The sequence below is a fragment of the Ammodytes marinus genome (assembly GCF_949987685.1).
Source record: "Ammodytes marinus genome assembly, chromosome: 5".
Taxonomy (NCBI): Eukaryota; Metazoa; Chordata; class Actinopteri; order Uranoscopiformes; family Ammodytidae; genus Ammodytes; species Ammodytes marinus.
In genome coordinates, this window is record NC_137234.1 from 31,211,926 (window position 1) to 31,225,095 (window position 13,170).

The window sequence follows — 13,170 nt, forward strand, 5'->3', positions numbered from 1 at the left end:
TAGCCTGTAGCTGACATAAACACTAATTTGTTCCTAAATAGAGCATGGTCTGGAAAGTAAGTTTTAAAAGCCCAACATGAAGTAACTGTTAAGTCATTAATACCAATGCACACATTTTCAAACCCATGCATACATACATTAGTTACACATCTTTGGATGGATGAACAGCCTCAGCTAAAGCCAAATGCTTTTAGTTTCCTTGCTCTCTGTAGCAAACATTTGCTGTTTTCCAATGATGTTTCTGTTCTCCTCTGTCTTGCTGCGCTTCCATGACTGATATTTGTTTGGAGGCTATACATGTGTAAATGGATATAAGTTAATGGCAAAAACCATGAATGTGCCACCTGGGTGGAGAAGAGAATGCAATGTGAGCCAATAGTATAAATCCAGACAAAGTGTAAACTCAAAGCTTTACAGCACATACAACTAAACAATGCAATCTGCTGTGTGCAGGGGGGATATGCCATCATCATGAACATCATAAGAGGAAGTGCAGTTGAGTCCATACAGAGGTGAAGTCTAAGGCGTCTGGTGGCTCCACCTGCTCCAGACTGAAGTTACATGGCAGAGCACGGACCAGGGGCTAGTGGTTAATGAAGCAGGGCTGCTGACAGGTTAGAGAACTCCAGTGGGGCTTTCCCTTAGCCCATCATACAGGCTTAAATCTGGGGCGATATACTCCTGAAAGCCTCTAACTCCAGTTGGATACGGGCAGGTTGGAGTTTTAGGTCTGTGTAAGGGGAACAGAAGCAGAACGAGGTTCTATTTTTCTCTCTCTCAGTCCTGTCAAAACCAGAGTGGTTAACCCAGTACAGTTTGTGTAAAAGTCTGAGATGCTGCACAAAAACAACGCTGTGTTACTCATGCTGGTTTTGTCAGACTGGTAGACATGCCCCCAGCTCTCTGTCTCCAGTCCTTCATCTCCCAAAATAGATTCTGACAGACCACATGGGGATTAGACATCGTGCCAAAAACTAGCGCGCCTTCACCCAAACATGAAATCCTAGGAGATGGACTTTTGGCCTCATTAAGAGTCTCATTCAGTCAAACTAACGCTCTTCTCCCAGTGGGCGTGGATACAGACTGTAGCAGGGGGGCCTGTGTTTTGCTGGGCTAGTCGACTCTACAGAAGCAGAAACTCATGCCATAGTGATCTTTCTGAGTCACGGTGCGCTAAAAGGCAAAAGTCTTGTTCATATTCCTGTGAGTCTGCTGCAAGATGTTGAGGCATTGCCAAGGCGTGGTAAGGGACCCGCGGGAGGGTTAGAGATAAGTCAACTATCATCTGGCAACCAACAGTTCTATAGTCAGACAAGATCCTTGTTACACTGCCTTGTCAGGCAGAAATCGCATAAAGTGTGAGTTATGACTCGACGATATGAAATGAAGAATTCTTTCTCAAGGGAGTCATGGCCCAGGGTTCTGTCAGAGATGTAAATTTAGTTCCTCTAGTCTCACAATGTTTCAACAGCACAAAGGCCACTGTGTTACTGTCAGACACCACACAGCCTGTAGAACAATAGTCTCCTAGTTGCTGATGGTGCCGATTCTGTGGCCTTCTCACGGCATAATGTACTTTATTTTTGTTTATTGATGAGGATTAGACACTCATCCAGGGTGAACATTTCCACTGGATTGAGTCCTGATGCGAGACCTTTCCGGCTCAGGCTCAGTATTCCCATGGACTGGTTGAGTTATCCTGCTGTCCAGCCATCACTTCTTATTCAGTTCTGAGTTGAAGCTAGCTTTGAAAGACGTCTTTCCATCCATTAGAAGCACAACCTCAAAAACTACTTAGCACACATGACTTTATAGTGGCATTCAAGTATCTTCTCCCACTGTTTAGCTCAGTGCTCAGTGGGCAGAACTACATTTGGATCTAGATGTTCCCTGTTCCAGGTTCCTCCGAGTCCACACCATGTTCTCCAATCCGACGCTTGACAGGTTGGCAACGTCTAAACTATGAGGGAAAGTGACTGGAATAACATTGATATGTACCTATATCATCTCTCCTTCTGTGTGCATTTGGTTTTCCTTCAACAGGGAACCCAAACGTACTGTAACTGAAAGCGGGAATAATTAACACATTGTTAAGCAGCCTCTATAGTGTCTGTTGCCTAACCAGCATTGGAACATTGGAGACATGGAATGGGGGGATTTGCTGGTTATTTCCCAGGGTATACAGTGATTTTGCCATCTTTGGCCAGACGTTGGATGATCTGGGCTTCGTAGTCCGCATCGTGCACTCCGGTCTTCCTGAACTCTCCAGAATAGCGGTTTTGCTCCCAGTAGTGGTGCCAGTTCCCTCGGCTGTCCGCACCGAAACCGAACACATTCACCTGGAGGAGAGTCGGAGAGGGAGTGCTTTATTTATTAATTTATTTTTATTTAGCCTTTATTTAAAGTAGCTACGAGGAACTTTGAAATATTTCTGAAACAATCTCATTTGTCCTCTGATGATCATAAATGACATGTTACAGCAAACGAGACCATCAGTGCAAAGATGATTATTTTTATATAGTTTTCCTAATGCCATTGTCCCGGTACGTCCACCCAGGAACAACAGCTGGCGTCATAAAAACACCACAGCTTTTGGCCAAGACAGGCAGCTGCAACATTTCCAGACAATACAAGGGACAAAATACAAAACGGTAACCACACAAACACATACAAAATGATTGAGCTTAGTATGAATAAAATTATACATTTAAAAGCAGTGAAAGTGAAAGCCAATGTTTTGCTTTTAAAATGGATACAAAATGATTCATGATGAATGTTCCGAAAGCAATCGTTTAAATGAAAAATTCCTTCTGGACGAACGTGTTGTTTCAACAGCATGCAATTACTGACAGCATGTGGGTAATGGATATGATAGCAGAGAGAGAAAGAGAATAGAAAACTGACCTCATCGCAGACGTGCAGGGCAAAGAACAGCACTAGCATGCCAGTGGAGGGGTAGCGCCCGTGGTGCCTGGTCCAGTGGTCATGGATGTATTTAAAGAAGGCTGGGTTGAAGACCTGGACCTGGGGTTTGGACAGAGACATAGAGAAAGGACAACACTTTCAAAATGCTGAGTACCTCCATGTAAATTCAACTAAGAATCAAATCAAAACTCCTGCATGGGAAATAAGGAGGAGAAATGTATTTTCCACATGTTCGTTTTTCATCCACCGTGTCATGTTCAGATGTATAGTTAAATCCAAGTTCCTCTGTATCTTCAAATTCAAAGCTTTCCCTGGGATAACTCGGACAGTACTACAGGATAGACAACCCCGTGCAAATCATAGTCGCTGCATATTTTAAAAAAGGTGCAACCGGACAAGAAAAGTGTTTTGCGAAGTAAAATTTGAACACTTCCTAAAGCTGTGATTGCTGTGAGAGATTGACCAAATGAATAGTTATTACAAATGTAGCATCAACCTTTAGGTGATGCTCAGGCCAGCTTTTAGGCTGCTTAAAGCTTCACAGTGGAGCAGTAAAATCTTACAAATCTATATTCCTGGGCCGGCTCCAAAGACACGGGAGGAGATATCCACAACGTTTTCACAATGGCGGGGATTAGTTTGACTTTATTTATCGCCGTGGATTAAAGAGTGAGCAGAAGATTATTTAAAACAAGTGAAAGCCTTATAATCTTACCGTTATCCTTCATATCAACAATGGGGAAGGGAGGATATCATGGGAGCAAAGCGGAGTCATTCAGCGCGTGCACATGTGGCTGCTGCGTGTGCATTTTGTTGGCATATTACAGCGAGCGAGAGAAATGAAACAATGAAAATACATACCTTGTCTTTGTCTACGCGGAGGAACTGCTTCACTGGAGCATACGTGCTGAGAGAGAGAGAGAGAGAGAGAGAGAGAGCGAGAGAGAGAGAGAGAGAGAGGGGGAGAGAGAGAGAGAAAGAGAAAGAGAGAGAGAGGGACGGAAGAAGGGATAGAGAGAGAGAGAAATTGATTGAACACATTCAATCAACACTTTATGGGATTGCTGCAGCTATAATTTGCGGATGATTGACAGCTGACAGATCGTTCCAGACCAGTAACTCTGGCTTCTCACCACTCACTATACTTGCTGTGTGTGTGTCAAATGGTGAATGCCCCAAAAAATGTTATCCACTAAACGCCTTGAATTAATTTTGTGTTGGCATGCACTCACATTTGTGTTAATCCCTGCTTATTCATATCTGTATTAGTATGTGTTAGTGTGTGTGTGTGTGTGTGTGTGTGTGTCTGTGTGTGTCTGTGCCAGTGTTCCCTCTTACAATCGAATCTGGCCAGTGGACAAAGCGCTGGTGATCCAGACGAGATCCAGTGTTTTGAAGGGGACCAGGACGAAGCTGACGTTGGCTGCCAGGTTCTTAGCGCTCTCTGGGTACATGAAGTGGTGAGTGGTGTGGCTGCCGGCGTCTTCCTCGTAGCCTACCGTAGGGGCCAGGTTTATCCTAGGAGCGAGAGAGGGAACGGTGTAAGAGATGCTTTAGTGGTCATAACATGGAAGGGCAGCAAATTCAGCTTGTCTTCGGATAGACTTAAAAGCCTAAGTTGAAGCTGTCTGTGATTGGCGTATAAGCAAGTTGAATGGAATGCACTTGAAGGGTTAGCTCTATTTTTCCATATTTATTTCAAATACTTTATGCACTATTATTTTACCCAACAGCCATAACCTCACTAAATGTTGCTACCAAAGCATAGTCACATTTGTGCAAGCACATTTATGAATGTGGATGTTTGTGTGGGTCTGTCTTATGTGTTTATTCTTTGTTTTTTTTAATGCCTATAGTTGACTATTTTTATAGTTTTAATTTAGTTTTAATTTATTTATTTATGCATACGTACTACCTCAATGGGATGTTTTTGCAATAAACAAGGACTGCACTTAATTTAGTTTTTAAATTAATATATACAATTACATATATTCTATTCTATCCACTATTATAAAAAGCTACTTTTGAGAACTCTGAGAAATTTTGTCCATGTCTGATAATTTTGTTCTAAACAATTTTTTTTTTCATTTTTGAATGGAAGCAAACTAACAAAATATTTTCATTTATTCATATAAAAAAAGTTGTACTCACTGAGCCATTGCCTCCAGTCTTTACACTTAACTAAGTAAAGCTAGTTTTGCAGTGACTAGTTGTTCACTAAGGATCCTATGTTCATTTGGTTTTAGACCAGCAGCCATAGTTTGACATACATTAAGTCATCAAGTATGATTTTTTAATTCTTTATTCTTGTACTCTGTAGACTCCCTCCTGCTGAAGACCATCTGCTCCTAGTTGGACCAGTTCTGACATATACATGTATTTACTTGTGGTTCCCCTCATAGCTTCACCAAGCATTGACAAGAACTTTCCAACAGCACATTTTTATCATATAACATAAGTCAATTCTGTCCAATATAACCTTTATTCAGACAGTCATTGAACCACTAAGCTTTGACTGTGTACTTCAGACTTTTGCTGTGTGGGACTCACTTTGATCACCTGAAAAACTAAATGGCATCCTGAGTGCGCCTATCCATATCTCAGTAAATATAACAGATGTTTGTGTTCAGACAGTGGGAGTGAAAAGGCAGACAGCCAGGCAGTGGGTGATGGTGATGCGTGGGACTGTTGATGCTGCTGATTTTAAGAACAAATGAAAGCCACAGCAATGAGGTAGAGTGACAGGAGATGGAAGTCGGAGTCTGCCCACACACAGGTGTACTCCAGAGTGTGACGCTAATGGATGCTAATGCCTTTAGCTCACAGAAACACAACATCTTTGTCATTCCCACAGGCACGTGGCCACCACGACACACGGCCGCTGCAGGAGACAACATATAGCTGTGTGTTCATGCCAAGTGACAACAATCCGGCTCTGTCATTCATCGCTGTATGAACACTGACTGAGGGAATAGATTGAGACAAAGAGATTTATTTGCCTCTCTGCACTGGGGTGTGTATGTGAGAGACACAATAAATACATCTCTAGCTTCTTAGGACATAATGCTCTCCGTGGTGACCTCACATACAATCAGCTCACCTCTCTGTTGACCAATAAGAGAGAAGCATAGACAGGACAGCTTTAAAGAGCTAGATTAAATATAGTATGAGGGACACACTGTGATGTGAGTGGCTTGAGCCCGATACAAATTTCTATATACGCATCAATAAAGTATATCTTATCTTATCTTAAATCTGCTTCTTCGTAAGTACTTCTTCCATATGGCCACAGTGAATCTTGCGTGATGTAACTTTAATGGCACATTCTCTGAGGTGTGATGTAGCACTCTCTTCACATGAACTCTCTGCCCTACTCACCCTTCCTCTTTTCTTCGTCTCTCTTATTTCAGCTATACTCTTTTGCCTCCGCCTCTGAATCTTTCAATATAACTCTATCCAATTAATCTAATGCCCCCTACCCCCCCACCCCCCCTCACCTCATAATGTAGCTGTGTTCGTCTATGGTTGCTCCGTATCCGGCCCCCCGAAGGTTGCCTGAGTTGCCCACCACGGCGCAGCGCTGGCAGCGGCCCGGATCCCACGAGCCGTATGGAGACCTTCCGGGAATCACCTGCGATAAAGACGGTCATGATGGAATCAGGTTGACAGGAATCAAGCTTCACAGGAAATGAAATGGGGCACCGGAAGATAGCAAGAGACATAGAATAAATAACCTAACCAGTGCAGCTCGGACCTGACCCTAACAAATACATCCTGCTCTCAGTACCGGGGGTGAATTCTTCATGAGACCCCTCCATGAAAAATACATGAGCCCCCTTCTGCCCTCCGGGAGCCACACAGAGGTGTTTTAAAACATACAGTCTCATGTGAATCCACTGCACTGAGAGTCAGGATGATAAAATAAAAAGAAAGATATGCAGAGATATTAAAAAGGAATGAGCTGGGTCACTGATAGGCCCAATAAAGACAATGTGTTCCCCTCCTCAGCCCTTGCCCAAGTGTGTGAAGTAGTGACTTGGTGGATTTTGAAAGTACCAGGGTAATGAGAAATGAATTAATAATATAAAATACCTGGAACAACCTCAGCAGCACCTGCTGGATACTGTGGGGTTTAAACTGGGGCTGTAACATCTAGGAGAGAAAGAAAAAGGAATGGTTAGGATGAGCAGTTTCTCATTGAATGTGACAACAGATTTTATATTTAGATACTGTCTGTGTGTGTGTGTGTGTGTGTGTGTGTGTGTGTGTGTGTGTGTGTGTGTGTGTGTGTGTGTTTGCACTTGTCGGCATTCATGTGCAAATGAACAGGTGCTAGTGCCTGTGTGTGAGCAGGTTTCTTTGTGTGTGTACTGTGTAGGTAACAGCATGTGACAGACTGACAGGATGCAGCCGGAGCCATGGCAATGCTGTCCACATGTCAAAAAAAGACAAATAAATAATAATGGAAAGAAAATATGGCAGAGGGAGAAGGGATAGGAAATGACAAAAGAAAGCAAGAAGTTTGGGAGAATGCGAACACCTTAAACATATCACTCTCATTGAATGTTTTTGCCCTTTACAGACTGCCTGCGTCTGGACTTTGGGACAGAAATGGTGTATTATTATTACACATAAAGAGTTTGTTGCTGCCTCCTGGGAACAAAAACAGTGAAATGTTCAGAGGAGCTACAGTTTGACTCGGAAGGATAACAAGAGTCACAGCAGAGATGGCTACAAGCCTTTCTGAGTAATTCAAAATCTAGCAGAATAGTGAATAGACAGTATAAGCAATTCCAATGAATGTAAAGAGGGAGGGAATCCATCACAATGTTAATAAACCAAGTGGATAGTAAAGTAAATAAAGAAAGAGCTTTTTAAAAAACATATTTTTTTTTCATTTAACAGCAGGACTGCCATGCTGCTTCATTTTTCGCCTGCTGTTATTTGTTAATGCTTTATTTCTTTTAAATCTGGAGATAACTCGAATATGTAAACTAGACAAAAAATGTTCCCTGTTCATCACTGTGCAAAATGTACTTTGTACTAAGGCCTCAAGAGCCTTTGGCAGACAGACAAACACATTTGAAACATCCCAGCAGAGCTCAATTACAGCTGCTAAAAGCATCCTTGCCCCCCAGATGCCCCGCTGTTATGTCTTAATCCTAGGGCAAACACTCATTTAGTATGGCAGAAAAAGATTTAGGAACGTCCAAATACATGATGTCAAATGCAGTATGCCAGAAAATACCTTGTTGTCCCACTACATCTGGTCATATTTACCATTCCTCTGCGCAGAGGCAGTAACAATATCGCATCAACTGAGTCGCAGAGAGTCCAACCAGCAATATAGTGAATATATAATCAAAAGGGTCAAGTTCAACGCGCAATGAAAAAATAAAACTGATGAAAAAATAAAACATTCCAATACAGCACACTGCATGTAAACAACATACTTTTTGTAGTATGTCGTTTAGTAAAAAGAAAGAGTTTGCGATTTGGAACGCAGGTATGCAACTGGTACATACTTCTATGTACCTACTCACAACAAACTGCCAAGCTACTGTAGCGGTCACAGTATTTGAGCTCGCTGTCTCTCTGGTTGTTGCTCTTACTTTCTATCAAAAGTGGCATCTGGGCAGTGGGCACAGCCACATACTGTGAATCAAAAAAATACCAATCCTTCGGTATCCTCCATTGTTTCTGGTATGCGTGAATGTTGCGTGTCACTATGACGACCAGCTACTCAGAGGCGGTACTATCTTGTAATGGAGAACAAACTCCAGAAAAGTACCCAATACCAAAGGTGAGTGGAGCACAGTAGAGCCGGTGCCATGTAATGAAAAAGCAGCTTTTGACATTTATCGTGCTACAACTATAGCAGAGGTACGCAGCCTTTACAAAGCAAGTTTCAATAATTCTAGCAGATGCTATAAGTGTTACTGCCTCCATTTCTTTCTTTTCCTTTATAGCTGACGTTAGCGTTAAGCTCAAGACACCACTTGATTTGATTGACTCTGACAGCACCCGTTGTTCTACGACAGCCCGTGTAAAGAGAACGATGACACACACAAGCATCAACTGACAAAGAGAAGTAGTCTGAAAGGAATTTTGGCATCTACCAAACCACAAAGGCAAATGTGTAATCATGTGTGTGAAAAAAAAGAGCAGCCCCGATACAAAAATGCGCACACAAACAAGGGTTTCATCATGATTTGGGCAGAAATGGCAGTCGCTCTCCATGACTATCTCTCCCTCTCTCCCACACAGCAATCTTTATTTTCCCACTCCTTTGTCACCACTGCCTTTTCACCCACCATTGGCCTTAATTCTCTTTTTCCCAACACAGATCTCATTCGCTTAAAATTTCATTCACACACCCTGCCCAGCAGCACAGCAGTCTCCTTGCCTGTATGCCTAACTCCTTCTCTTTCATTTCCCCTGCTGTCTTCTTTGTTTCCCTTCCTCTTCCTCCTGTGCAGCACACAGCTGATCAGAGACCTGCCACATCTTCCTATTACTCCCCTTTACTCTCACGCTGTTGCTTCTCTGCACGGTTCTCCTTTTCACCTTCCCTCTGTGATACTCCCACACTCCTTGGCCCCTCAGTCCTTTGCTGTTTTCTGTCTCTGACTCCGTGGCGGCTTTGGCTCGCTGCACCCCTGTTGTTCTGGGGCGACTCATTTTTGGCAGATGTTCTTTTGGCAGCCGTGCCAAATGCCATCTTACTTCCCTTCTCTTGGTTGTCCCTTGACTTCCAAAGTATAGTCCTAGTTCCTGGCAACTTTTTCTAAAGTTAATACAGCTTATTGGATTCAGATAAAGCAATATATCATCACAATGTAACATAACATTGGTATGTTACATTGTCCCAGGAGCCATTGCAGAACCAGCTGTTCATAGGATCAAACTATGCCTGGAGCGCCTTTGTAGCATGCAACCTTGTAGGTCATTCTCCCCTTCTCACTCTCCACATTTCTTGATTTGTTGTCCACTCTCCAGCTTTACACTATCAATCTAATGCAAAAATATGAAATACATTTAAAAAAAAATATAAATTATAAAAATGTTGCATAAGACTTAACTAAGACTTGCACCACACCAACAATATATTGCCTAGAGATTAGTTGATGTCCCTTTACAGAGTACAGACACACACACACACACACACACACACACACACACACACACACACACACACACACACACACACACACACACACACACACACACACACACACACACACACACACACACACACACACACACACACACACACACACACACACACACACACACACACACACACACACACACACAGAATCATGAGGAGATCTTCACTCATGACAAAGTGAGTTTGATAACAAGCATTCATCTCTCTTGCTGGCGTCAGATAGATATCTTGCTCAAACCGGTTTCATTGCTCACTTTTGGGGAAGAGAAAAGAGCATGGCCAAACTCATGCTCTTTTCTTTTCTCCATTATCTGATCCCCCTGTCTCTCTGTCTTTTCCTCCTCTCATTCATTTCTCCTCTATCTCTCCCTTCTCTCCCAGTTCATCACCTCCCTGTTGCAGTGTGTGACCTAATGACTTGGCAGCTGTTGCCCTGATGTTTGCAGTTTTTTGCCATTTCAGAGGTGGATTGAGGCTACGGCTCTGAAATAGGACGCTAGAATAGACCAGCCACAGAAGGACACCATACAACACTGGAGAGAACACTGCTAGTGCCCACGTTGACAGTTCAAGCAGATAGACAAAGACACATCATGATTATACAGCACAGACACTTAATGAAAGGATTCGCTAATGAAGTGTCTAATTCCCGTCCCTATCGCTCTCCCCCGCAAGACCTAAGGAATTTAGTTTTTCAGACATTACTCTGTAGCGGTTTAATATAAGACCAGTGACCAACCATGCAATGTTCCACTATGAAATACGACTGCCAGGGAGACACAGAGCATAGTAAGAGAGGTTTGGTTGGCTCAAGGTCAGATGAGAAGAATGGAGAGAGATCTGTGATTATCATCATGTACAAGCAACCGAATCCCCAATGTTGGTGTCCTACTAAACTTATATCTGCTTTGTAACTGACTGCCTCTGCTCTGTGCCATGCACCCAAATGGACAGTATTTGATGACACTGCATGCCTTGAGAAAAGGAAAAAAAAATATATTTCAAATATGCCATTATATTTTAAACGTCTGTATTGTGCTGTATGTTCTTGATGCTCGTGATGTTGGTGAATACAGATTGATGATGTAAAAGTTCCACATGTTGGGAAATTTGACGATTCAATTTATTTCCTGGGGCTGGAAGTCAATTAGCCTAGCTCAGCATGAAGACAGACCTGCAAACCAGCCCCGTTTAAGCATGCTAATTAACATGTGGAAAATTAGACTATTTTAAATAACAATCAATTTCTTTTACTGCATAAATGTGAATGCAAATTCTGGAATGATCTTTGAAATATTATCACAACTCAAAAAATTAAATGATCACCAGATTCATATTTATAAATGTACAGTTCACAGTACTGTCACCGCTCTTTTAATGTGGATTAATTGTCACAACTCTAGAATGTAATGTGAAATCAGATCGTGACTTACCACCCACCAGTAGTACACATCAGACGGCAGCTGGATGTTGTCTTTGGTCCACACTGGTGAGATATCCGGGTCGTAGTTCTCATCAAACCAATCAGAAACCCCGGGGTCACCGACACAGCGTGGGCAGGCGCACGTCTTCTGCGGCGGTCTGTCGGGCGGGGACGGCCTGTGTGCCCCTGTGTAGCTGGGCACCAGCTTCACCCGCCGGGACTCCTCCCACCCGGGAGGCTCCAGGTAGTTGAAGCCGATGCCCCCTCGCAGCGAGACGGAGAAGAAGAGCGAGGTAAGGAAGACAAGGGCCAGCGAGCCCAGGACCACCCACAGTCTGCGGGAGCATCTCACTTTGCCTTTCTCCGCCCCGGCACTACCTCCACCTCCTGCCCCCACCGCCACTGGAGCTCCACCCAGCCAGGGCCGCAGCTCGGAGAGTCTGGGAGCTCCCCTGGGCGGACCCCCTCCCCAAGACCCCCAGCCCCAGCGCCGGGTGTCCCGCTGCAGGGTGGAGGACGGGATGCGGCCCCCCCATGGCCATGCCCCCACCCCTAGGCCTGCCACTGTCCCCAGCACAGCACCACCTGCTCTGCCTCTACACAACCACCACCAAGGCAGGGGGGGGGGGGGTTGTCAGCTTGACTTGGGCGACCCCGTGAGTAGCACAAGATCCCCCACTAAGATTGAACCAGTGGAAACACACAAAAACACACACACACTGACGGAGGACAAGGTGTCAGAGTCAATTTGTCTCACAGGCAAGCTGTGCACCCAGCGATGCTCCTATGCTTTCTCTCTCGTCTCCCACTGGATTCTCTCTCTCTCACACACACACAGACACACACACACAGACACTGGAGTCACAGCTGAATTACCCACAGCTGTAGCCTGACTGCTTCAGAAGTCCTTTGCTTTTCGATGAGAGGTGATCTCACCTCCAGCTTCTACGCCAGCCTCCGCTTTCTCCACCTTTCTCTCCTTTGTCCATTCCCTCCTTCCTCACTTTCTTACTTTCCCTTCTCAGGCTTCCACTCTTTCTTTACAGCCACCAATCTCTTTTCCTGACCTCTTTTTTCAGATTATCTGAAATGTCCATCCTCAATGAGAGCCAGTGCGCTGTGTAGATGGATGGATGCTGCAGGTCCTTGTCGCGTTCTCTGCCATCTGTGTGAGCTGCTCTGCTTTGCTCTCCTTTTTCTGTCTCTCTCTCTCTCTCTTTGCACAGAGGCGGTGCAGTCAGAGAAAGCTGGCAGACTAGTTGAAAGCAGCGGAGAGAGGGAGGGAAGAAGGGAGGAGGAGCGGTAGAAGGGAGGAGGTCCGTCCTGAAGGGAGTGCCATCACGTTTCTAGCCAATTTAGAACAAAAAGGAGAAAAAAAAACACACCTATTCATGCTGTCTCTTTTCTCCGTCTCTGCTACCTGACGCTCTCACAGTATTATTCCTTCTTTTCTCTTTCAAACCTTTTAGTCCATTGTCTGTGCCTGAGAGCTTCTTGGTGAATAGCAGTTGAATCGAGTCTAAAGAGCTCCTCTGTTGCAGCCACTTTTCACACTTTTGAAAAAGTTGGGATTAAAAAAAGTTTCAATTCTCTGTGGCCAATGACGAGAATATTTTCAACACGCTGACAGAGTGGAGAACACATTCACGAG

The 13,170-nt window shown here is 44.0% G+C and overlaps 1 protein-coding gene across 1 annotated transcript; it reads right to left on the bottom strand.

Moving 5' to 3' along the window:
* Window positions 1-1,981: 1,981 nt before the first annotated feature.
* On the bottom strand, window positions 1,982-12,508 carry st3gal2 (ST3 beta-galactoside alpha-2,3-sialyltransferase 2; the record flags this gene model as incomplete). The annotated part of the gene is made up of 8 exons (XM_080027735.1): window positions 1,982-2,339; window positions 2,905-3,024; window positions 3,787-3,832; window positions 4,264-4,443; window positions 6,423-6,556; window positions 7,018-7,077; window positions 11,530-12,115; window positions 12,456-12,508. 8 exons carry the CDS (start codon window positions 12,506-12,508, stop codon window positions 2,166-2,168), a joined length of 1,353 nt encoding a protein of 450 aa, XP_079883861.1. The 3' UTR covers window positions 1,982-2,165.
* Window positions 12,509-13,170: the final 662 nt, after the last annotated feature.